The sequence below is a fragment of the Oncorhynchus mykiss genome, chromosome 13, assembly GCF_013265735.2.
Source record: "Oncorhynchus mykiss isolate Arlee chromosome 13, USDA_OmykA_1.1, whole genome shotgun sequence".
In the NCBI taxonomy this organism is placed as follows: Eukaryota; Metazoa; Chordata; class Actinopteri; order Salmoniformes; family Salmonidae; genus Oncorhynchus; species Oncorhynchus mykiss.
In genome coordinates, this window is record NC_048577.1 from 45414691 (window position 1) to 45442116 (window position 27426).

Sequence of the window (27426 nt, forward strand, 5' to 3'; positions counted from 1 at the left end):
ATAACATTTGATTTGATTTTTTTCAAATCATTATTAGTGGCATCATGCAGTCTTGTATTAAAAATACAAACGTTGTTCTATATGTTTTGATCACAACTAAAGTTGCATAAACAACTCTAAGTTAAGCATTTAGGAAGACCTGTTTCCTTGTTAACCGCTCAACACTGAATAGCCGGATGTGCGCGCTCCCTCAGAAATCCTTTAGAGAAAATATATTTTCGATTTTATTCATACTATGAAATAATGCCACGAAATTCTAAGCGAATCTTGTCTGCTAAATGAACTAGTGTAGCCCACAGCCATATGGCCTAGCCAGATCAGGACCTAACATAAGGACAAAGGGTATGCTATTCTGTTCTTCTGAAATAGACTACATTTTCTTCATATCCTGTTTCTTTAGACCTGTCTAAAATACATTATGGATTTATTGTGGTGGGGTAGGCTATGGATTTAATAGACTTTTTAAAATATAGATGTTCCAAAGGTCTGTATCAGTGACTTATAGGCTATGCGTGGAAGCCAGGAGATGCTGAATGTGATTATGTTAATTAACGGTCAATTTCCGTGAGACCGGCAGTTATTTGCTTGACAATCACCGGCTGGCTCATGACCGCCACCGCCCTAGTAATCACTGACGTCTCAGTCTCGGTATGTGGTCAGTTTGGTGTCCGTCTTCGCTATAGGGCTTTATGGCTTTCTCGGAACCAGTCAATACCTGACCATGCTAATCCAGTCATTGAAGTGGATCTCTTTGAGGGCAGAGGTGTTTAATTACTGACTTTCATAGTGTTCAGGCTGGCTCATCCTGTCCTTCACATCTGTCAGGGAATTGAAAATTAAAATGTTTCTCAGACGTAACCCTAGACTACAGGAAAGTGAATACACAACTATTCCATGATCTTATAGAGAGTCATATCACTCATGAAAGGAGACTACAATCAACAGGCATATTAAATTACATTTGTGTGCGTGCGTGTGTGTACAAGTTGAAGTTTCTGTGTATCTACAGGAATCTGCCGTGGGCTATTTTGACACTCTCCATCCGTCATTCTGAAAAGCTGACATCAACCTAAAGGTAGGAAACTGGTTGTAATTTAATGACCAGTGAAAAGACCTTGGGGGAGATGTCTTGAAACAATACATTTCTGAATACATTTCCAAATATAAAGAAATACACTTTGATTTAATGACTGATGAAAGTCCTCCTCCCACCTAGCATCAATCACGTGGGGACAGTCCATGAGGTGACCTCTGCATTTTACTGCTGAATTCGGCACAGCCAGAAGAGGACTGGCCACTCCTCATAGCCTGGTTCCTCTCTAGGTTTCTTCTTAGGTTTTGGCCTTTCTAGGGATTGCTTGCTTGCTTGCATTGCTTGCTGTTTGGGGTTTTAGGCTGGGTTTCTGTACAGCACTTTGAGATATCAGCTGATGTAAGAAGGGCTATATAAATACATTTGATTTGATTTGAATTCTGAAGGTTTCAACAGTCATTAAAGAAGGGCTTCTTTACATAAATCATCCTCAAAGCGATCAGAGGTCAACACTTATGTAAATTGCAGAGCATGATTGAAGAGAGTTTGATCAGCTGCTTCATTAGTTGAACATGAATAAATGAAGGGCAGTAATACTCTTCCTCATTATGTTCAGTCTCAGGTCAGGGCTCTATCATATCATATCAGAGCTGTTTACATGAAGGGTCTGATTGATATTGAATAGGTCTTTGTTTCCATGCATTCCTTCACTCTCCTATATCCTGGTATTAGACCTGTGGTGTGGCTGGATTGAATGGTGGGATATTTGGCGGCTTTGGGACCTTCAACCGTGACATTCACATTCACCGTTGGCGATGATTAATTGTGAGCTGGATGGGTGTAAACAGCGGTGTTTAATACAACGCTGTGGTTTTGGGAGAACACTGTCTCTGGGCCAATCAATAGCTGCTCGTTTCTGTCTACAGTCCTATTTACCATGTGATTTATCACCAAGTATTTTTGGGAGCCAGTACCGCCTGATGGGTTGGCATTGTCTGTAGGTTGGTAATCTCGTTCCCAGACACTCCTGCACAAATGTGTGTAGAGTCTGGTGGACCAGCGCATCAAACTTGGCCAAATCATAGAGCTGGGATAAACTCCTGGCACATAGGCATTGGCTTAATCTAACTAATCTACCAACCAATCATCTCCCACAACACCTTCCCCCTAACCCTCCCCCTTACGCTAGTACATCACAAGCACAGAGCACCACAAGCACACCACACCACAAGCACATGTGATTCGCTAAAATGAAATGATGACAAATACTTTGCCATAGAATCACTCGCATATAATTCCATGGTCACTCACACTAAGGCCAACTTTGAGTGGTTGATATCCCAGGCTTATATGCGCTGTGCGCAATAGCCTGGGGATGAGGTTAGTAGGTTGGTAACACAGCATCTGCTAATGTCTGTGAGTGCTGTAATTTCATCAGGCTTTTGCTCAGTCACACTCCACAGTGTGAGGGAAGAGAAGTTAGCTGGTGAGAAGTGCTGGCACCCACCAGGAGTGAAAAGCTTCATCAGATAAGACCATCCTGCTGGGAGAGTCTGCAGCGCCCGCTCCATCTGTTCTCCCTTCTGGTTCGCTCCTCCCCAAATAGAATGTCTCGCCAAGTCTTATATTTAACTCCCCCCCCCCCCCCTCTTGTCTCTTCCCTCTTTCCTCCTCTCCTGCAGGGTACCACCACAGCCTGCCGTCCTCACCGTACTCCTCCGGGCCCGAAGGTCAAAGGTTACCTCCATCCGGAACTTTGTCAACAGAGTTCCTGAACCATGGTGTGCCAGTGAAGATCCTGTTGCTGGTGTGCAACGCCGCCTGGAATGCCCAGCAGGCTGTCAGGTTAGGTGACTGTTTCAAACACACTCTGGGGTCTAAGGGGCGGTTGGTGTTGTTCTCCTCTTCATACTGTCACTCAGAAGTGAAAGAGAAAGTTACAGTTATAACATAAGGTCATGAGTAATTTCTAAATATAGACTTTTCATTCGACTTTGGGCCAGCAGGAAAACATCTCATGACTGTAATGTCAATGGGGAAGCACATATGCAGCACAGAAAGGCCTCTACTATCTCATGTGACAGTTGAATGAGCCACAGTCAATGAGTCACATCCTCTAAGAGTTTCTTGTCAATCTAATTGAGATGCGAGTCTCCAACTGAATGGTTGTGAAGTTTGACATCTGACACGATGGAGTAATCCATCAGACATCCAGCCCGACAGCAGTGGAGGGATCAATAATCGCTCAGGAGACCTCACAGAGTCGGACATGAGAAATCCAATCCCATCCAGAAGGCTTAGTGTCTCTCAGCATTCTACCATGCTTCAACATTGCTGATTAACCCTCCCACTGTGCACCACACACTGGTGTCAGATGTCAAACTTCACAACCAATCAACGTTGTTTCAACATAATTTGTCAACGTATTGTAATGTGGACTCAACTTGGAAAATAAATTGGATTTGAAAAAAGTTATCAACCAGTACTGTTTTCATCTAATTTCAACCAGAGTTGTAAACATAAAAACGTCTGTAAAACAGGAAAGGTTCACCCATTTTTAAAGTTATAGTGTTTTTGTGCATCCCTGAGTGATGTTCTATTAATTCCCATGGTCCTTTCATGTTTTCATGTGTATCTGAGTTATTGGCGTTCAAGCAGGCAGACATCCGTCCGGTATGATGTAGCACTGTGGTAAAGTCACTCTCAGTTCTGTTAGTGTTTAAATACTGGAGAGTTGAGACCAAATCACGGACGCTGGACAGAGTGGATTTCAGTTGTAACAAAAGACAGTTTTAATGAGTCAGAGATATCTTGTCCCGCAGTTTTACGTGCACGGACCTAGTTCACATAACTCGGCAAGGAGCTAGGTGAAAAAAGAGACCTTATACAACGGTTACATTCATTTTTATACATAGAATAAAGTAGGTGGAGTCTTGTCGTTTCGGTCTTCTTGACTGGTCGGAGGGTTGGAGGCGGGCCTTGCTCTAGCCAGAGCGGGCCCCATTGGTGCACAGCAAAAGTCCTTTGCTCTTGGGACCGGCCAGTTAGAGGGAGATGAGATGTGTGTTTATACAAGGAAGAGGGGGTCAGTCTTATGGCTGGGTGTATGTGTTCTTACGACGGAATGTCTTTGTTTATATGAGCTATGTGTATGAATATTTATATAACAAATCCCCCTCTTCACGTCTATTAGACGTGAAAACTATAGTGCAATGGTGGTGGTTGCATTCGTGGTGCTTCTAACCTTGTCTGGTGTGTATGGTGGGTCTGTAGGTGTAGTGCTACGTTTGGGACGGGAGTGATTGGAGGGAGTGATATCAGGAAAAAAGTTAGGGACATGTGTAGGGGTTGGTGTACGTGATGTGGCAGGGTGAAATAGTTGTTCAATTAACCATGTGAAAGTCCTAGGGTTACTCCAAATATCAGTAGGAATATCACAAATAAGGGACCAGATATCCCCAGCCTCACCCAGAGAGGGAGAAATGTCCCTCTAACTGGGCGAGGTTCCCTTCTCAGGGGAGGCGGAGTTTGATGCCGCATCACCTGAGGAAGGAGTGTCTTCATTTGGAATTGAATTTAGGCCGCTCAAATCAGCTCTGACTTCAGTCAGTGTTCTAGAAGGAATTGGGGCTGGGGTGCAATGTGTAAGGCGGTGCCAAGGTGCGCCTGATTTACCTTTGACCTGGACTGAGTGTGAAGTAACCTCCTTCACTTCGTACGGTCCAGTCCACCTGGGTTCCAGCCACTTTCTCTTGTGGACTTTAACCCTCACCCAGTCACCAACCTTTACCTTCAGTAGTGGCGTGTCCCCCGGCAGCTCCCCCTCCTGGACCTTGTGAACCTGGGTAGAGAGTGCTGCAGAGAGAACCGTCAGTTTTTTCACATAATTAGACATTACAATTTGTTGTACATCAAGGGCGGGCATATGACCTCCCTCCCTTGGTGGACCATACATGACTCTACCAGTCATTATCCCATGAGGCACATACTTTAGCTATCTTAGCTTTTGCTTTTGATTTGACGTTCCACCAGATTTTGGGATTGGGGCCTGTACACAGATCCAAATCTGTGGGTTATGCCAAATCTTTCTTCCACCTGTCTCAGGTGTTTGTTAAATGTGAGCCATTTGTCAAATTTGATTTGTCTTGGGATGCCATACCTGGGTATTAGTTTGGTTTGTAGCCACTCAAAGACTGACCTAGCATCCTCCCCTTTTGTTAGTATTGCCTCTACCCATTTGGAGAACCTATCTACTATAACTAGGAGATAGCGTTTGCCTTTAGATAAATTGTCGGGGCCCATGTCGGTGTAGTCTATACTGATATCCTGAAAACATGCATTAAGTATTAAGTATGAGCCCATTGGTGTTCGATATGGTTTCTTTGGGTTGTGTCTGTCACAAACATTGCATTCGTCACAAAATAAATCATCGTCATAAAATAAGTCAGTCATATTTTTTATGTGAGGGTGCCACCAGATGTGCGAGGCCTTTTTGGAGGGTCTTTAGTTTGCCTTCGTGTGTGGGGCCATGTGTTTCTCATAAAAGTTCTGCGTCCATCAGTGTGGCCTGCTTCATGGGCATGGGCTGAGTCTGTATAGATATTCAGTCTTTCCTTTTCCTCTGATGAGGACCTGCGTCAATCCGATGATTTCAGCTAATTTGGCCGATGCTGGTTGAGGGATGATGGCTGATTGAAGGGTGACATCACGAGGTGAGCTGTTTTTTCAATAGCTTTTGCTACTGCAGCAACGTATCTGGAGCATGTTGACTGTCCTACCTCAATGTGGTCAAGTTTGAAGAGTAGTACATCAAGACCCTTCTCTCCCCATCTTGTTTCTGGAATAGGACGGATGAGGTGAATCCTTCCCTTTCAGAAACATCCAAATGGAACTTGTTCTTGTAGTCAGGTGCAGTCAGAGCTGCTGCCGCTGATAGATCTGTTTTCAGGAGTGCTATGGCTGTTGATGCTTCAGCCGTCCAGGCCAGGGGTGCATGGAGGTTCCTTGATCGTAGGATGACCGGTGCTGCCACCCCCTCTGGGCCACACCCAATGGTACAACACCTGATAGGTGGGGTCAGGTGCATCATGTCTTCGTCCCAGTCTGCAGTGTAGAGGCAGTCATCAGTTTCTGTTGCATTGAGTGTGCAATGGATCTCAGCTTGGGGAGTCTTATATGGGTGCAGAGTGTAGATTTGAGCTTTCAGTTGAACTTAAACTGGATGTGAGGGGTGGCAGGCCCTGTGGGTAGGCATTTTAGCCAGTACACTTCTTGGGCTTCAGACAGTGTGGTCATCGGCAGGAGTGGCATCCTCATCATTCTTACTGGGCGATCAGGTGTTGAAGTGGGAGGGTTGGTTGTAATCTTGCTGCTCCTGCTGCATGTGGCTAGATTCTGGGTGGTTGTATGCTGGCTGTTGCTGATGCATGGGTGTGGGTCCTGGTTGCTGATATTGCAGAGGTGGGTTTCCCCCACTTCCTCTTGCAATCTCAATCTCATGCAATCTCTGGCATAGTGACCGGAAATTCCGCAGTTATAACACTGGTAGTTTCCCTTTCTGGGTTGTCCAGTGAAGGGCCCTCGTTGAGCCCATTGTGGCTGTTGTTGTTGCATGATATACTGCTGTGGGGGAGGGTATTGGGCTGGTTGGGCCCCCCTAGTGGCCGTGAGTGAGGCTGCCTGCTGTTGGATCATCTGAGAGACAGTCTGGGCCACTATTTGGGAGATGTCTGTTTTGGTTCCCGGCTCCTTCGTTTCTTCCGCCACCATCTGTTTCTTAGGTTTTTCTCCTTGTTGTGCTTCCTTCAATTGGAGTTTCAGGAGTTGTACCTGGAGGGACTGCACCTGGCTCTCAGCACCCCCTCTTTCCTTGTTGTGCTGGGTCACATGGTGGTGCACATGCGTATTGAATTGGGTCAGAGGAAGTGCAATCAACCCTACCGTTCCTCTGAGTTTGGTTTTAACATCTCCAGGACACCCGTTGACCACCATTTCCTTCCACATGCTGAGTGTGGTATCAGTGTGATCGAATGGTTCTTCGTGGACCGATCTCCATGTGGTCTTAGCCCTGTCCAGGTATGCTGCAGGTTGCTCACCTGGGTTGATTGTAAAGGAGGATAAGGTGGCATGGTTTCTTTCTGTAGGGTATGCTCTCCGTAGAACTTCCCATAATCTGGTACGGAAGTGGTCTATGGGCAGTGTTGGGGCCCGCCATCCAAGGTCAGCTGCTGTCATGAGGGCCTCCATGGTTCCGTGGTCGGTGGCTCTTGCTAGAAGTGCTTTCATGTCTCCTAGGCAGAGTTGCAGGCCTGACGTAAGTGTCTGCAGTTGAAGTAGCCACGCTGAAGCTCCTCCATGTAGGCTAGGCATCTGTCCCATCAGTGTTGTTAAATCAGTCATTTTCCAGGGCTGGTACTCCACCGTGTGTGCATCACCTGGTGTCGGTCGCAGGGGGTACTGTCCTGCCATCTCCTGCTCTCGCTCTCTTCTATCAGCAATTCTGGAGGACCGACGGAGTGTTTCGGACCCCATTGATTCAGTAACTTTGGTTACTGTTCCTCTCATTATGCCTTCCACACGGTAGGCTCCCTCTCTGTTGTTATCTTGGTTAGCTATTAGCTCCCTGAGTTCCTTAGCTCGAGCTATTGATGATTTCAGCAGCTCCTGCATCTTAGTCACGTTTGGAGCTCCCATCGGAGCTGGGGTGAGCACCATGTCAATTTCTTCTTCGTTTTCGATATCCATGTTCTGATGACAGTCCTCCCTATCCGTCTGATAGAAGTGGTTTGAATCTAATCTTGTTTGTAGGTGTCCTCTGGTTTCAGAGGTGAGAGAGTTCACAGAGGAGCATTGCGGCCTCCGTTCCTGGGGGAGGTCTCCTGCTCCTGGAATCCCAGTTTCGAACTGTTCACATACCATATGGCCAGCCGTTATCCCCAGTGTAATTTCCCCTTTTAACTCCCCTTGGTCTATTCTCAGAACTGGAGCCTGTATTGTGGGAGGTGCCCTGGGCAGGAATGGGTTGTGTGACGGGCTCCGGTGATTTTGTCCCTTTGAGTATGGCGGGGGCTGAACTGCCTCCATTGTCAATTGTGGATATAGTGAGGGAGAAACGGCCACAGGGGGAGCCGTGGGCAAGTTCTCAGGCGGAGCTTTAACATCCCCCGACGCCACAATAGCCACGCACATCATGTCTGGTGTGTTTTTGGGTAGCACCCTCCTACTCTCCTGTATGGCCCATGTCCCTATCTCGAGCTCCCCCTCCGCTCTCTCTCTCTCTCTTGTACCTACTTTTTTTAACCTGTGTATCTTGTTTCTCTCCGCCTCACTCGCTTTTGCATGCTCTACTGCGTCCTCTAATTCTGTCTGCATATCTTGGAGTTTCCCCCCTGTAGGGGGTCCTCCGCTAAAATAACCTGCTTGTGTCCATTTTATCCGTAATCCTTTCCACACTTTCTCCACTTTCCCATACTGTTCTTTACCTCCCGCTCTATCAATCATACTCTGATCTAAATATTCATTGAATTTTAGTTTGGGCGTGGTGGCTGCAGACATTTTATCTAGTTTGTCTGATAATGTGTATAATGCGTTATTTAGGTATATTCAATCCTTACTATGTGGTGTTTATTTCTATCGTTGTATGCTTAGCCCGTCCCTGGTCGAGACCAGAGATGTACTGCTGTACTGGCTATGGCTTATCTCTTCCACCCCCACCCTCGCATACAAAGGGGGTTATCAGTATGTGACGCCCGCCACGTGTGTGTTTCTCCGGTATTTTATTTGAATTTGTTCAGCGATTCGTTTAGGTATTTTCTAGAAATTATTCGGCGATTTCCTTTTGGAACAATATATCCGTGAATATATGCGGTTCTATAACAATTTTCAGAGTAAGTCTAGCTCTGTAGGAAATATAGATAGAATTTCTAGACAACTAAGAGTTGTTCAGTGAATTATTTAAATACTTTCTGTAAACAATTCAGTAACTTCCTTTATGAACTTATATCAGTAAATTTGAGCGATTCTATAGCAATTGTCAGAATAATTCTATATCTTTAGGAAATATGGATAGAATAGAAAAAAACAAAAATCAGTGTGTAGCTTTTAGCGTCTGTCAAACAAAGTCTGTACTAAGCTCGGCGGCTTATTTAAATACTTTCTAGAAACAATTCAGTAAGTTCCTTTATGAACTTATATCAGTAAATTCCAGCGATTCTATAGCAATTGTCAGAATAATTTGAAACTTTAGGCAATATCAACAGGAATGAAAAAAAAAAGCAAAAATCAGTATTCCAGCCCGGCTGCTGTCAATCAAAGTTGCACGGCCATTCGATACTAAGGTGGCTTTGTCTATCAGCACGTGTGCCTAATAGCCCAGTTACGTATCCCAACCTACTCCGCGACAAACGTTTCTTTCAATTTAATTTCCCCCATCTCCAAATCATGGAATGTCAACTCTGGTTCATATTATGTTTATTGTTTGATGTGCAATAGCCACCTCATTCCCGATCTCTGTCTTGTGGAACGCCAAACTTACATATCCTGTATCTACTCGACTACACCTCTTACATAACCTATTAAATAATACACAGCTTTTTTAATAGGGCATTTTTCATGCAGATTCATTCAATCCAACCACACCTCCACAAGACCTATTCGATGTTATATGTATCAACAGGAGATTTTACTTGCAGATTCGGTTCATCTATCGTTCAACTATAACCACACCTCCACAAGACCTTATTCGATAGTACAGAACGTATCAAAATAGGACATTTTTACTTGCAGATTCGGTTCATCTATCATTCATTCATTCGTATGAAATTCTCATTGAATTTCCAACATCCATAATTGTGTCCTTTACGTGTTAAAACACAGCCACTATTTAACGTCACCTCTATACACAACCCAATACATATATAATTAGGACAGTTTTCTATGCAGATTTTTTTTTTTTTTTTTTTACAAAACAAGATATCTTTAATCAATGTCTTAGGTTCTTATGTAAAAAAAATTGGGCACCGATTCATACTCACGCCCAGTACAAAATTTGTTTAGGCTATAATACAATATGCAGATTTCGATAATAACAGGCTCTGCTCACCTTATATAGAGCGCTCCGATCAGATTTCCTGAGGCAAGATGAATGGCTGGGGAAGTCACTCTTCCGTCTGATTTTTTTGCCGTGATCAGTCTCGTCCTCTCACACTAACTTATCATAGGTCGAATTCAAGAATAACCATCCTCTGCTACCAAGTTCTGTTAGTGTTTAAGTACTGGAGAGTTGAGACCAAATCACGGACGCTGGACAGAGTGGATTTCAGTTGTAACAAAAGACAGTATTAATGAGTCAGAGATATCTTGTCCCGCAGTTTTACGTGCACGGACCTAGTTCACATAACTCGGCAAGGAGCTAGGTGAAAAAAGAGACCTTATACAACGGTTACATTCATTTTTATACATAGAATAAAGTAGGTGGAGTCTTGTCGTTTCGGTCTTCTTGACTGGTCGGAGGGTTGGAGGCGGGCCTTGCTCTAGCCAGAGCGGGCCCCATTAGTGCACAGCAAAAGTCCTTTGCTCTTGGGACCGGCCAGTTAGAGGGAGATGAGATGTGTGTTTATACAAGGAAGAGGGGGTCAGTCTTATGGCTGGGTGTATGTGTTCTTACGACGGAATGTCTTTGTTTATATGAGCTATGTGTATGAATATTTATATAACACTACACTGGAATAGGACTTTTAGATGGTGAAAACGTCTATCATACATGTTAGATTTCAATACTGGCCGATGTCATAACACGGGAGGATGTCTTCTCTTAAATGAGCCACTGGTTATATTTTTGCAATATTCCTACCTCGAGAAAAGTTTTATTTAACAGAGGGTCTAGCCCATTTTCCCTATTTGTCTGCCTCTTGTGTTGTAATCCAGGGTGCATTGCATGGTGCCGTTTCCAGAGATATGAAAGAAAGGAATGAAGGAACGTATAACGCCCCACCCAGCAGACTGTCGACCATTCGCGTTGACGTTGTCATGCTGTGTCACACGGTTGCTAAACTAATCGCCACGCAATCCCTTCTCATATGTCGAGAAATGTGCCTATTTTCATCTAAGGCACGTAATGTCACGATTCCAAAGCTATACGATATTACAGGTAGCAAGTTAATTTTCTCACATCTCGGAAATATGTGTAATGTTGTACTTCTTGTTGACGAAATTAGTGCTAGTGTTGATTTTTTGAGCCTGCGCCCAATTGACAGGTGAAGGGTGAAGATATTCACTCCTTAAAGGAGAGCGTTCCTTGTCCCAGATCGCCCAGAATACACCGGCCTGTACCATAGACATAGCATGTGCAACGTTTCCCATCTCCTCAAAAGTATATCTGCAGTTGAGAATGTCAGACTCCACTATGTGGGGCACATCGATCTACAGGTTGAACATGCTGAGATTGTAGACTCCTAAATTGATAGTGCAGTTTTTTAAGGCGATTTTACAGCTAACTAGCTACTGCACATGCTGATATTGGTATTATTGTGTGTAGCTATGTTTTCTTGTTTGATAGCTAGCTACCTAGCCAGCCAGCCCATAAAGAAAGCATTGCATGTGGATTTTGTAGTCGATTTGAGCTGCAACACATATCCACAACAATTTTCCATTTGTTGCCAACCTTATTATAACGCCAAAATGAAACATTCGTTCACAAAAAAATACTATTCTCGCATATTAGTGTTAACACTGTAAACTCATTTTTGTTGAGATGGAGACGTGAATCCAACATTTTAATAACAAACATTTTTTTAAATCAACCAACCGTCCTTCATATACAAGACAATATCCAAAGGTAAAAGTGTTTTATTATTATCATGGATTTGGAATCCTATTTACAGGGCTAATGGTAACTACTTCTAAACTTCCCATAATCCAATTAAGTTGAAAAAAATGATGGAATTACAGTATATATGGAGACTGTTCAGTGCCAAAATTGAGGGGTTAAATACCTATCATAGATGCAGGGCAGACATTTCCGAACAAACTTCCTTTGGAATTTGTTGGGCACTATCTGTTGTTCCAAGTAGTGAATCTGTTATTAAAATAATTTGTATGAGCTAATAGCAGTAAGGCCAAATACAATTCTAGATCAAATAGCTAAATTATCCTTGGTATGACCTTCTTAAAACAATTCCATATAACGTAGTAAAAGAGCTAAGAGCTTGCAGTCTAATCCATATCATCTCTGGACACGGCATGCTTTAGATGTGAGTTCCTCGCTGAGATCGTTCAAAGCCAGATTGCTAGACATTATAGTCTGAAATCCAGTCCTGTTTGTAGCAGGCCACCTCAACCATATTGATTTCATGTATTTTGCATTTGCTTAGATGTTTCTTTCCTAGTGATCCCATCATTATGCACAGTGTGGGACAGGACAAACAAATCATAATGTGACCCATATTGATGCTGAGTCTTATTTCCATGCAGACAAACTGCCTTTTGAGGAGAGAGATGCGACGCGGATCAGTGGGAATTCTGACACATTTCATAGTCTCCATTGGATGATCTTATCAAGTGTCAGATGTTTTTTGGATCAAATAACTTTCTCATTTGTTTTGGTCTGACAGATGAAAATAAATCTGACTCTGCCATAAGCGTGAAATTATTATTAAGAGATATGAGCTCTACATTATTTTTGCAATTTATTCCAAAGACTGCGCAGCTAGAAAATGTGATTCCTTGGAAGTTGTGGGTTAGTGAACGTATGTTTTTGGTTTCACAATGGTTGGGAACAAAGCCATACGTTTTTTGACTGGTAAAAAGGAATGTTTTTTCAACGTTCTGAGAACAGAAGGGAACATTTTGCCTGTTCTGGGAACGTTTATTTTTAGGTTGCAGGGAGGTTCTGAGAATGTTTTACTCTGGTTCCTTGAAGGTTTTCCTGGGAGATTTTATTAATGCTCTGAGAACAGAAATTATATGTTATTTTTAGGTTTTTGAATAACTTCCTTTCAAACTTTCAGAAATACTCCTCAGTTTTATCAGTTGTCCGGGAGGCTGTTCTCAGACAATCCCACAGGTGAAGAAGCTGGATGTGGAGGTCCTGGCCTGGCATGGTTACATGTGGTTTGCGGTTGTGAAGCTGGTTGGACATATTGTCAAATTCTCTAAAATGATGTTGGAGGTGGCTTATGGTAGAGAAATGAACATTCAGTTCTCTGGCAAAATTCCTGGTGGACATACCGGCAATCAGCATGCCAATTGCACACTCCCTCAAAGCTTGAGACATATGTGGCATTGTGTTGTGTGACACAATTGCGCATTTTAGAGTGGCCTTTAATTGTCCTCAGCACAAGGTACTGCTGTGTAATGATCATGTTGTTTAATCAGCTTCTTGATATGCCACACCTGTCAGGTCAATGGATTATTTTAGGAAAGGAGAAATGTTCACGAACAGGGATGTAAACAAATGTGTTCACAAAATTTAAGAGAAATAAGCTTTTTGTCCAGTATATAATCTTATGTTCTCTATCCGTGGAATTAGTCCACTGCGCCACCAGGATTGAGCTAGCATGCCATGTTTTTTTACGCATACAAAATACAAACTATTAATTTTAGTCTATTCAAACATACCCCATTTAATCTGAAACAAGCACTCATTATGATCAGGCCAATGAGTGGGTGTGGCCAACGCACCTGAACATACTTAACAAGATAGAGGATAGAGTTTTTTTAATGCTGAGAACAGAATATATATGTTTTTAAATAACATTCGTAGAAAGTTCTCTAAACGTTACTATTTTTCTGTGGTTTTCATGGAAAGTTTTTGTAAGCCTCCTTCTGAAAAATGTGAGAACATGACTTTAAATAGAACCATGATGAAACCTGTAGGAAACGTTATGCTAATGTACAGAAATTCCCACAGAAGAACATTGTTTCTTAACATTCTTGGAACAATTAGAGAACATGACTTTAGATTGAACCATGATGAAACATTATGCTGAAGTACTTTTAAAAAAAAATGTTAATGTTCTCTGAACTATTTGAGAATATTCCCAATGTCAAACCAGTTGAGCAATGTTCCTACAGTAGAACATTACCAGAATTGAAATTAAATGTAAACATGTTTGAACTTTTAGGAAACTTTCTGTTAAAGTAATGAAATACCAAGAAAATAAAGTTTTGTCAAGTTCCTTAAATGTGCTGAGAATGTTTCAAAGCCAAGCAACAATCGTGTACCATTCCCAGAAAGTTGTGGGAAGGTTGTATACAAAATAACCATAGGACAACCACGCTCTCACCAAGCTCTAAGAAACATAAGGTTCTCAGAACGTTATGTGCTAGCTGGTTGTTTTTTTTAGGCTCTTAGCCTGAGATGAACCCAAATTATTCAATTTTGACCTGTGTAATCTTTATAATTCATGCACCCTCTTAAAGCTGTGTGTGCTACTCTTAGTTAATCAGGGGTTAGTTATCATGACGATTCATTTCTTCAGAAAATATTTGTGAAATTGTCCTCTGAAAAGGTCTGTCTCAATGGAGCTAATTCTGTGTATTTCTGTAGTATGTCTTTGGATTGTTATCGCACCACTACCCCAGCTACGCTCCATTCTACTGCCTTGGTTATGACGTTGGCAGGCTTGGCCATGCGCTAGTCCTCACAGCTGCCTTTGTTTTAGATGGATGATCCCACACAAAACTATCAGAGCGATCATCTGACGATCAACACTCACATCTTAAATCCATCAGTCTGAGTGGACAATTTGTTTCTTGCTGTCTTCTCTGTGTACACTAAGACAAATAAAGCACACCATTGCTTCAGAGACAACTCACAAGACTGTTGTAGTAGCTCAATACTTTACAAGGCTACTGCTAAAACCGTGCCTCGGAGGCACCACAGACTGTGTGGAGATCATTGTGGGATGAACATGGACACGTCTGTAAGCCAATTTGACATACATACAATCTTGCATCATTCTCAGGTGAAGAGAGAGGGGTAGTACTGTGTACCAGGGCCTGCCATAGAGAGAGGGCTTGACAAGACTATGGGCCGATGATCTGAACAGCATACCAAGTCCTGAAAATAAAGGAACAAACACCTCAAAGCACAGAAAATTAAAGGCTTTTTTTGTTGTATCTCTTTATGTCCTGGTTGTTGCAGCTGTTGCTCATAGTGACCATGGAGGTCTGTGGGTCTGCAATTACACAACAACCCGTGGAAAGTACAGTATGTTGAATGGAGGACAATGACATTAATGGTAACAATGTTGAACAGTGTTAGCGATAACTTAATGTACCTTGAGTATCTGCATGGTTTCCATGGTTTCCATGGGACAACCCTTCATGAAACTATGATGAGTATTGAATTAAAACAGAATCAATATTTTACTTTAAGACTCAGATGAGAAATACATTTTGATAGGGTTCGTGCACTTTCACGTTGACCTAATCAAGCTAAATTTTGTAGTGAAGGCCAGAGAAATATTTGCTAAATATTCAGCTCTGGGTCGTGTTACCTGCCAGATCGACGTACACTGAGGAAAATATTTAATCTTAATTTGATAGATCGTTGAGATGCAACTTGATTAACCCTGTGACGAATCTCTCAATGATGTGTGTGAGCCTCAGCCTCTCCCAGTTAGAGATGAGGAGTTTATGACAGAGACATGGCCTTAATCTGAGGTACCGTTTAATGAAGGCATCATGTGATCCATCAGCTCTGATGCAGAGCTCTGGTATAATGGTGATTAAATAGGTTGAGTGTCATCCGTGACGATAGGTGAAGGGGGCCTGAAGCCTAGTAAGAAACCAGCGACCTAAGCAGGGCTAGTGTGGTTCTGCCTATATGACAGTGTGAGGATTGAATGCAGGATGTGTACTCTACTCTTTCACTCACTGTACATTGAATAAACAGTCATTTAGGTCAATGAAATGTTAGTTGACCACAAACATCCTCATTAATGAAATTACATTTTTTGATCAGTTCACTTCACGTATCCCATTGATAACTGTCAAAGGTCCTATCTCTTCTGACTGAATGGTCATCATGTGTTCCCATCTGCTCCTCAGGTTTGGACCTCCGTTCCTGATGAGGGAGGACCGCTCCATCTCCTGGGACCAGCTGCAGCAGAGCATCCTCAGCAAGCTCTACTACCTGATGATCAACGGAGCTCAGGCCCAGGTACAACACTGGAAGACCATAGCTGACACACAGCTAATGGCTCAGTGACTCTCCAACGCTAATCTTTAACCCTGGGCTAGTGTGTTTTCTCCCTGTCATATCTCTCTATGCCTTGTCTTCTAGTGCAGTATGGGCTACCTCTTGAGTATAAAAAAACACCTAACCAAAACTACCTTACGGCATGTGCGTATACAGTCAGGTTCGAAATCATTGACCCCCTTGATAAAGATGAGCATTACTGTATAAAATTACTGTATAAAATAAATAAATCAAATACTGAGCTATATTGTATGCTACATTTTTTTATTATATTATTTTATACTAATACAATTGCTCAGAAAAAAATGATTTTGTCGAACAAGTAATATGTTTTTTCTCAAAAAGTTAGGCGTCTAAATTATTGGCACTGAGCCTTCTATGAGTTGGAGAACACATTGTGAGGGATCTTAGACCATTCCTCCATACAGAATCAATTTGGATCCTTAATAACCTTTGTCTGTGCTTATGGACTGCCCTCTTGAATTCAAACCACAGGTTTTCAATGCGTTTCAAGTCTGGAGACTGAGATGGCCATTACAAAATATTGATTTTGTGGCCAATTAATTACTTTGTAGATGTCGATGTGTGCTTGGGGTTATTGTCTTGCTGGAAGATCCAAACCAAGTGGCTTGTTTGCACTGTCTCCACCTTTGTTGGGACAACTGCAGAACATCGGACAAACATGTAATGATACAAATGGGAAAAAAACAGTCTGCTTAAATGTGCCCAGCTGTGTGACCTCTGATTGCGGCTCAGCGCAGCATAGCATGATGTTAATCATGTCGTAAAAACAGATTTCCAGTTAGTGTCTGACTGTCAGGCGGCTGCATGGCCATCTGTCTGTTTGCTAAAGGGTCCTGATGTTTTAGGGAGAGAAAAAAATGACAGGTTAGCATTCCGTGAAGGGAGAAGGAGAGACAGAGATGCCATGAAGGAAGAATAAAAGAGTGTTAAACTCTCAGTAATTCTCTGTATTGGATTTATCCTGTCCTTTTTTAAACCTCCAGTTGGCTATTTAATTAAAGTCTAGCTTACAAAATCAGTGTAAGGAGCCTACCTCAGCCAAGAGAGAGACATCCAAATGTATGGTTTGCCAATTCTCTAGAGCTTGAAAGGACAGATACGAGTCAACCTGTGGTTTATGGCAGCAATCACTTACTTCCAAAAGTGGATTTTCTACCCTTATCTAATTTTAGACCACAGCAATGGAGTCCAATAGCAGCATAGTGGCAGTAAGCCAGTCAGTCTGCCTCATTGGATCCTGATGTTGCCTCTCCGTTGCCTGACATCTCAGTCAGCATGGAGCTGCTCACTCGAGCAGACAGGGTGACATGCTACGTATGCTACGCTAACCATTCAGATGACATGGTGCTGGTGACTGTGTATAATTAGAGAATAACAGCACCCCTCCTTGAGCAGGCTGTGGCTCAGACTCACAGCTGTAATTCATGACACTACATGATGTCCTCACAGTGACACACTCTGTGAGGATGGGGAACTGATGAGATTTAATTGAAGATGCAATACGGGAGATGGAGAATGTGGAATGGAGAATGGATATTTGTCACACAGAGACAGACCATGTTACAGACAGATGATCAGACAGATGATGTTATGGTAATACGTGAGGGATTAAGCAGAAATCCGTCAGTGCTTAGATTGTAATGGGAAAGCATCAGAACATTATTCTCACGTGTAAATAGTGTTGCTATCTACCAAATCATAATGTTCTCTTAACACAAGCAGTAATTAACCCAGGTAGATTTAAAACTGAAAGAAACTGAAAGCAATGATTTTCTCTTGGAGTGCGTGTGCTACTATAACAACTATTGTGTCTAATTCAGTATTGTTTGGTCTCCTCTTGCCTCATGCAGCGTTCTGGCTGAGACAGGTAGAAGCTCAGAGGTGTAGTGTTGCGTGGTGTTTAGCTGTGTTTTTCTTCCTATCTACACAGCAGTCATTCTGACAGGGTGTGACATTACTCAGAGCCAGACCAAACGTTGTTTCTTATTTGTTCATTTTCCCTCTCACTTACTCATACCTTCTCACACACCTGTCACACACGCACATACACACACACCTGAGCTGAGCCTCTTTCTGCTTCACACACACACCAGTGCTTTTCACACATTCTTAGACTGCAGCCCGCAGTGGGTGGGATGCACACACACACACACGGGTATATACTGTATCTGTGTGTGGCATGGGTGGTCTTTGCATGTAGACACAAGTCTATCATGCTAAGCAGAATACAGGGCTTAAACAAAGTGGCTAAGTACTAGATGAGAGGAAAACAAATTTCAGGTCCACTTTTGTCATCTTTCGTTTCAAGCTTTTTGACAGGTAATTCACTTTGAAGACTTTGGGAAGGTTGAGGTATTCTAAGTGAAGGCGTTCAATAAAAACATCTGAGACGGCATGGAAAGCTGCCAGAGGGTAATGCAATAAACACTAGGACCTCAAATATGTAGCTGCTTTACACATGCATTTAGAGAGGACAGTGTGACCCAGTGGGAAATCCATTCTTCTTCCATTTTAAACCATTCTGGCATTTCAGTTGGAGCAGTCATAAGAGCACTTCATGTGTTCTGTGTTCGCTATCTCAGGTTGAACACAAATATTTAAAAACCCTCTTCAAAAACCCTCTTCAAAAACCCTCTTCAAAAACCCTCTTCAAGACTCTCTAAGGTATTTAGACAAACTGCAGGCCTCACAGATTCCTTTATGAGGTCTGGTTATTCCCCCGACGTCCCAGATTTTAGATCTAGTATCTTTATTCTAGGTTACCCCATGACAGGTCGGTGTTGAGCTGTATGCCCACACGGCATCCTAATGTACAGTCCCATAGCAGCTTTCGACATATAATTCCTCATTAGTATTGTCATTCTGTATACCTTTGCAAGGATTTGTCTTTTTTCAGCGTTTCAATTTTGTTCATAAAATAATGTCAATCCAAATGCATCAAGAGGAGTAGAGGAGTAGTGGCTCCCCCTTTTGGCAATCCATTTAAGGACACCCATTTAAGGACATCCATTTAAGGACATCCATTTAAGGACATCCATTTAAGGACATCCATTTAAGGACATCCATTTTCCCGCTCCCTCAAGTTTTATTAGTCATATGTACAGGATACACATGGTAACAACAAAATGCTTACTTGCAGGTTCCTTCTGGACAATGCAACAACAATAAGAAATAATTAAAGATAACAATAAGAACAAAATGTAGTTGGCTCAGGAAAATAGAATAAACATTTTAGAATAAGTATAATATAGGAAAGCACAATTTATAGTCCAATATTTAAACATGTATCAGAGAAAGGGGGGAAGTGTTGAAATTGTGCAGTATTAGCGATAGTAAATGAGAGTCTGATTGCAGCAATTGGTGTGTGTGTGTGTGTGTGTGTGTGTGTGTGTGTGTGTGTGTGTGTGTGTATGTGTGTGTGTGAGCGTGCGTGTGTGTGTGTGTGTCTGTGTGTGTGAGCGTGCGTGTGTGCGTGCGTGCGTTTAAGCGGGCAGGTGTTAAGAAGCACGGTTTGGCGGGTCATGTTTCGGAGGACGCATGACTCGACCTTCGCCTCCCGAGCCCGTTGGGGAGTTGCAGCGATGAGACAAGATTGAAATTGGGGAGAAAAGGGGGGTAAAAAATAGAAACCCTCTCTGAGCCTCTTGGTGTCAGACCTTATGCTTTGATACCGTCTGACGGACGGTAAGGGAGTGAACAGCTCATGTCTGGGGTGTGTGGGATCCTTGACGATGCTGCTGGACTTCCTCAGGCACCTTTTCAAGTACATGTCCTGTATGGGTGGGAACACGGCCCTGCAGACCACCAGCAACAGTGCAATATCTGAAAATGTGGGACAGACCACCCCTTCTGACCATCCCTGAAAGTCAGAATAACCATGTTCCACATCATCATGGTGATGTGCCAAGTGACACTTTGCTTCTTTAAAACTTGACTACTGACATGCAAAAGATGCTGGGACTGTATTGACAATGGACTAATGAAAATAATACTAAAATATAGTTTTGGAGGGAATTTTTCTTTTTAAGTGTTAAACAAACCCTGAGAGGGCTGTTAGACAGACGGGAGCTGCCCCCATCAGGATGACAGGAGAAACAGCAACCATCCCATTATTATCCTGCTATAATAATGGAAAGGTTTTGTCGATCTTATATGATTTACGCCTAATGAATTTCAAAGCCATGCTATTATGTTATTAACTGATTCATTTATTTTTGTTTGTTTCTGACATGGAAAGTCAACATTTTCACACTCGTAGCAGCAGCCGTCGTAGAAATAGGAAATACCTTGAACATCTTTGCAATATTTACAGTATTTTCAGGACTGTAGTGTTTCAATCCTTTCAGGACGAGTCGGTTCAGTGTTCTCCTACTTACATAATGCCTTCACCACCTATTTTTGGTTCTCTCCTCTTCACAAGAATCAGTGTTGTTGTTTATCCTGGAATCTGGCCAGCAACTCACAGGAATTCATTTGAAGGAGAGGAAATCAATTTCATTTTCTGCAAAGCACTCCAGAACATCCAATCCCAGCAGGTCTCTGAGTAAAAAAACACATTTCTTCTCGATTTTTCAAATGCAATCGAAACAAGCATAAGGAGGGTGATTATCTTTGGGATTATTGGGTGTTTCACATCGAAATTAACCTGTGAAACTTTGGAACCAGGCAAAATATATATTTTTTTATTGATTGTGTTCCTGGTAGTACCTTCCAAACTAGAACAGTTTCTCCTGTATATTTCGCAGAGATGAGGCGAAAACTAACACAAATCTTAATGATGATTCATTTGGAAAGACCCACCCTTTCCTGGCATCCTCCAAGTTTGGTGCAGGGCCCCAAGCCTATCAAAAAGATTCAGAGGCTTTGGCCAGGAAAAATGTGGTTTGGAACTATGAACTCTTCAATGTATTGATTTGAATGCGTGGTTGCTCATCTTCTCTCTGGTGGCAGTATTTCAAACGGACCCATTAGCAGTTGGTTATTTTCTCTATTTGTCTGTCTAAAAGCCATACAACTTTTTCGTAATCTCTTTTTGTGTTTTCTCAAGCCAATCAAATCAAATGTTATTTGTCACATGTTCCGAATACAACTGTTGTAATGCTTATTTACAAGACCGTAACCAACAATGCAGTTTTAAGAAAAATAAGTGTTAAGTAAAAAATTGATAAGTGAAAAATAGAGCAGCAGTAAAATAACAGTAGGGAGGCTATATACAGGGGGTACCAGTAAAGAGTAAATGTGGAGGCTATATACAGGGGGTACCAGTACAGAGTCAATGTGGAGGCTATATACAGGGGGTACCAGTACAGAGTCAATGTGGAGGCTATATACAGGGGGTACCAGTACAGAGTCAATGTGGAGGCTATATACAGGGGGTACCAGTACAGAGTCAATGTGGAGGCTCTATACAGGGTGGTACCGGTACAGAGTCAATGTGGAGGCTATATACAGGGGGTACCGGTACAGAGTAAATGTGGAGGCTATATACAGGGGGTACTGGTACAGAGTAAATGTGGAGGCTATATACAGGGGGTACCAGTACAGAGTCAATGTGGAGACTATATACAGGGGGTACCAGTACAGAGTCAATGTGGAGGCTATATACAGGGGGTACCAGTACAGAGTCAATGTGGAGGCTATATACAGGGGTACCGGTACAGAGTCAATGTGGAGGCTATATACAGGGGGTACCAGTACAGAGTCAATGTGGAGGCTATATACAGGGGGTACCAGTACAGAGTCAATGTGGAGGCTATATACAGGGGGTACCAGTACAGAGTCAATGTGGAGGCTATATACAGGGGGTACCAGTACAGAGTCAATGTGGAGGCTATATACAGGGGGTACCGGTACAGAGTCAATGTGGAGGCTATATACAGGGGGTACCGGTACAGAGTCAATGTGGAGGCTATATACAGGGGGTACCAGTACAGAGTCAATGTGGAGACTATATACAGGGGGTACCAGTACAGAGTCAATGTGGAGGCTATATACAGGGGGTACCAGTACAGAGTCAATGTGGAGGCTATATACAGGGGTACCGGTACAGAGTCAATGTGGAGGCTATATACAGGGGGTACCAGTACAGAGTCAATGTGGAGACTATATACAGGGGGTACCAGTACAGAGTCAATGTGGAGGCTATATACAGGGGGTACCAGTACAGAGTCAATGTGGAGGCTATATACAGGGGGTACCGGTACAGAGTCAATGTGGAGGCTATGTCAATGTGGAGGCTATATACAGGGGGTACCGGTACAGAGTTAATGTGGAGGCTATGTCAATGTGGAGGCTATATACAGGGGGTACCGGTACAGAGTCAATGTGGAGGCTATATACAGGGGGTACCGGTACAGAGTCAATGTGGAGGCTATGTCAATGTGGAGGCTATATACAGGGGGTACCGGTACAGAGTTAATGTGGAGACTATATACAGGGTGGTACCGGTACAGAGTCAATGTGGAGGCTATATACAGGAGGTACCAGTACAGAGTCAATGTGGAGGCTATATACAGGGGGTACCGGTACAGAGTCAATGTGGAGGCTCTATACAGGGTTGTACCGGTACAGAGTCAATGTGGAGGCTATATACAGGGGGTACCGGTACAGAGTCAATGTGGAGGCTATATACAGGGGGTACCAGTACAGAGTCAATGTGGAGGCTATATACAGGGGTACCGGTACAGAGTCAATGTGGAGGCTATATACAGGGGGTACCAGTACAGAGTCAATGTGGAGACTATATACAGGGGGTACCGGTACAGAGTCAATGTGGAGGCTATATACAGGGGGTACCAGTACAGAGTCAATGTGGAGGCTATATACAGGGGTACCGGTACAGAGTCAATGTGGAGGCTATATACAGGGGGTACCGGTACAGAGTCAATGTGGAGGCTATATACAGGGGGTACCAGTACAGAGTCAATGTGGAGGCTATATACAGGGGTACCGGTACAGAGTCAATGTGGAGGCTATATACAGGGGGTACCAGTACAGAGTCAATGTGGAGGCTATATACAGGGGTACCGGTACAGAGTCAATGTGGAGGCTATATACAGGGGGTACCAGTACAGAGTCAATGTGGAGACTATATACAGGGGGTACCAGTACAGAGTCAATGTGGAGGCTATATACAGGGGGTACCAGTACAGAGTCAATGTGGAGGCTATATACAGGGGGTACCAGTACAGAGTCAATGTGGAGGCTATATACAGGGTGGTACCGGTACAGAGTCAATGTGGAGGCTATATACAGGGGGTACCAGTACAGAGTCAATGTGGAGGCTCTATACAGGGTGGTACCGGTACAGAGTCAATGTGGAGGCTATATACAGGGGGTACCGGTACAGAGTAAATGTGGAGGCTATATACAGGGGGTACCGGTACAGAGTAAATGTGGAGGCTATATACAGGGGGTACCAGTACAGAGTCAATGTGGAGACTATATACAGGGGGTACCAGTACAGAGTCAATGTGGAGGCTATATACAGGGGGTACCAGTACAGAGTCAATGTGGAGGCTATATACAGGGGTACCGGTACAGAGTCAATGTGGAGGCTATATACAGGGGGTACCAGTACAGAGTCAATGTGGAGGCTATATACAGGGGGTACCAGTACAGAGTCAATGTGGAGACTATATACAGGGGGTACCAGTACAGAGTCAATGTGGAGGCTATATACAATGGGTACCAGTACAGAGTCAATGTGGAGGCTCTATACAGGGTGGTACCGGTACAGAGTCAATGTGGAGGCTATATACAGGGGGTACCGGTACAGAGTAAATGTGGAGGCTATATACAGGGGGTACCGGTACAGAGTAAATGTGGAGGCTATATACAGGGGGTACCAGTACAGAGTCAATGTGGAGACTATATACAGGGGGTACCAGTACAGAGTCAATGTGGAGGCTATATACAATGGGTACCAGTACAGAGTCAATGTGGAGGCTATATACAGGGGGTACCAGTACAGAGTCCATGTGGAGGCTATATACAGGGATTACCGATACTGAGTCAATGTGGAGACTATATACAGGGGGTACCAGTACAGAGTCAATGTGGAGGCTATGTCAATGTGGAGGCTATATACAGGGGGTACCGGTACAGTCAATGTGGAGGCTATATACAGGAGGTACCAGTACAGAGTCAATGTGGAGGCTATATACAGGGTTGTACCGGTACAGAGTCAATGTGGAGGCTATATACAGGGGGTACCGGTACAGAGTCAATGTGGAGGCTATATACAGGGGGTACCGGTACAGAGTCAATGTGGAGGCTATATACAGGGGGTACCGGTACAGAGTTAATGTGTGGGGACACAGGTTAGTCGAGGTAATTGAGGTAATAGGAACATGTAGGTAGAGTTAAAGTGACTATGCATAGATAATAAACAGAGAGTAGCAGCAGCGTAAAAGAGGGGGAGGGACAAAGCAAGTAGTCTGTGTAGCCATTTGATTAGCTGTTCAGGAGTCTTATGGCTTGGGGGTAGAAGCTGTTAAGAAGCAACAAACAGTGCCAATTCGAGGAATATTATTGCTGGGGGATGTTGCCTTTACAAATCATTATTCAACCTCCACATCAGATGAAAGGGCCATTTTTACTGACTACAAACCTTGATCTGTCCTGTGCAGACAGGATTTTAGAGGGTATTGCATTCATCAAATTAGGATTCAAAGAACTGTGCTATCCATCACCATATACAAGTCCACCAAGACCAGTGGGATCCCTGATTATACTGTACACTCATAGTTGTACATTACTCTAGTCCCTGCTCCTAACTCCAGTGGCAATGCCAATATTGATTCATTCAATAATCATTATTTTTCACCTGTGGTCGTCTTGCAGAATGCCAGAGTGCTGTTTAAGATCCGTGTGGTGGCAGGATCAGCGTCCTACAGCTACCTCTCCCCCCAGGATGGACGGCCGCTCTACCACCCAGCAGTGAACAGGTGAGACAGACAGCCTCTGCAGGCCACATACTGTAGCTAGCTAAGCGTCTGCGTGTCAGACAGTTAGGTAGTGAGATGAGAAGGTAAGGCCGCGAACAGGCGCTTCATCAAGCTAAAGTGAAGCAGTAGAGGTGTTCAAGCAAGTCTTCCAAGCATTTCAAGAGTAACGTGTCAAAACCACAGTTTCTTCCCTCTACATTTAGTATGGGTAGTTCTTTACTGAGAGGCAGTCCATACTGTGTTGTGGATTATGTAATGCCCTTTTCTTACAGCAGTGAGATATGCAGCCATTTTGTAAGGTTCCTTTTCAGGAGAGGGTGTCTAATGGTTTACATTCTGTGGAAGCTAATTGCTATTTTAAAGGCTGCTTTATTAAGGCAGAATTCCTCAAGTTGCTTAGAAATGTCCATTGGTCCATTTGAATGGTTGCTGGGGGGCGTTGTGCTTTTGAAGTGCATGTGTGCACAGTATTCAGAACACTTCTATTTGATGATGGTGCTACAAGACCCATTCGTGTATTGATATTTCAGTAATATTGCTGCACCGGTGCCCCTAAAAGGTTTATGTGATTCTTTTTTTTTTAACCTTCAACAACACCATCAGTAAAAACATTTAGCATTTCAATAATAGCTTTCCCTTACTTTGGAAAATAAAGTGATAGGAAGGAACATTCTTCTTCCAGCATATAGTTTGTCTGCTATCCCACTTCGCTCCTTTGACCAGTATAGAAGCATTTATCCTGTTGCTATTTTGTGGGTGTCCATAGCCAGCCTTCATCACGAGCAGGGCTGTGTAGAGTCATAATTGTAGCTGTGATGGTAGTAAATGAAAGCATCTATAGCCTGTGGAGAGATACATGTACTGTCTCTACAGATCTGAAATCTCCAGGGCTCATACTGAGAGGCACCCCGTAGCCATGAAGATCACTGTGTAATGAAATTCTGTTTGAAGTGTTCGCTTGAAGAGTTCAGCTGGCTTTGATTGACTCTCAGCCGAGAATATAATGTAGTTTACCTGAAGGACCCCCAGAGCAAAAGATTTATACAGTCATAGACATTGTGATAGTGAACTTACTATTCTACTCTCTGCCAAGAAAACTGTAGACAATCTTGCCAGCTGCTCTGAGAGATATTTCTGAATTCAAATACTGTATAATTGAGTCCTTTTGAGACTGGATGGATCTCTCGAGGCCATTATAAAAGCACAACTGTCACAGACGTTTTCAGTCAAGAAAACACACTCCATTGTAGTAGAGACTGAAAAATAAATTGTTTCTCTGTATTGTCCCCATTCCACCTCTTCTACTGCTCATGAATAACTAGCATTAAGGAAAATCCCCAATTAATCTGTCACAATTTTTTTTAAATCCCACCTACCATTTATTTCCTATTTATAACTGACCTGATTAGTGGAGCTGGGTTTCTGGTGGGGCTCTATCACACCAAGAAGAGCCTCATGCATTGTTTTAGCTGTTAGGGTTTGGTAAAGCACATAAAACTTTACTTTTACATTAAATCAATCTGATTCATAATATGCTTTAGGAAAGGAAAGGGAAAGGACCCCAACATGATGATATCCAATGCTGTCCAGGTTTCAAGGGGCCTACAGTAACGTTAACACAGACTCTGAATGAAAAGCTAATGTTTAACTACTTTCTTGACCTGCAGAAGATCCAACTCGGATCAAAACGTCATCTTTATTGTGCGTCTGATTAAATCACCATGGGAGCATACCAGAGTTGCGGGCATTCCTTTTTTCTTCAACTACTTTCTTACCATCGATTGTGCTTTAAACATATGTTGTTGTGTGAATAGTTTGTGGATATTCTGTTTATTCAGCCTCTGAAAACGCACTTCTGAAAGCACTATCTACAAATCCATGATCTGCTCCTTTTTTTGAATCCCAGTGTGGTGGATGTTTAATTGTAAGGTCCTGCTGACACCTAGTGGGTGTACAGAGTCTATAAACACATGCTGCTGCACACAGGCCCTCTCTGAAAAGGTCTCGATGCCGCATTTCCAATGGGGATTTACTCCAGTGTTTTACCCAGAAGGCTCAGACTTTTCTGTTTCCATCTACGTGGGCTGGCACCTATGTCTCACGAGGCCATGGCTCTGCTCTGACTTGGAGCCATGGCAAAGCCCTGGGTACTTTTCAGCTGGCATTTACATGATGGCTAATTCTGAACTTTAACACCTTCTCGCAAAACAACATTATTC

General features: G+C 43.1%; 1 protein-coding gene across 1 annotated transcript in view; it reads left to right on the forward strand.

The window, feature by feature from the left end:
* usp43b (ubiquitin specific peptidase 43b) overlaps window positions 1–27426 on the forward strand; it is a 93004-nt gene that overhangs the window by 55952 nt on the left and 9626 nt on the right. The window contains exons 7-9 of the mRNA XM_036941255.1: window positions 2716–2878; window positions 16085–16196; window positions 25104–25207. Coding sequence (XP_036797150.1) covers window positions 2716–2878; window positions 16085–16196; window positions 25104–25207 — 379 coding nt within the window. The remainder of the gene's footprint in view (window positions 1–2715; window positions 2879–16084; window positions 16197–25103; window positions 25208–27426) is intronic.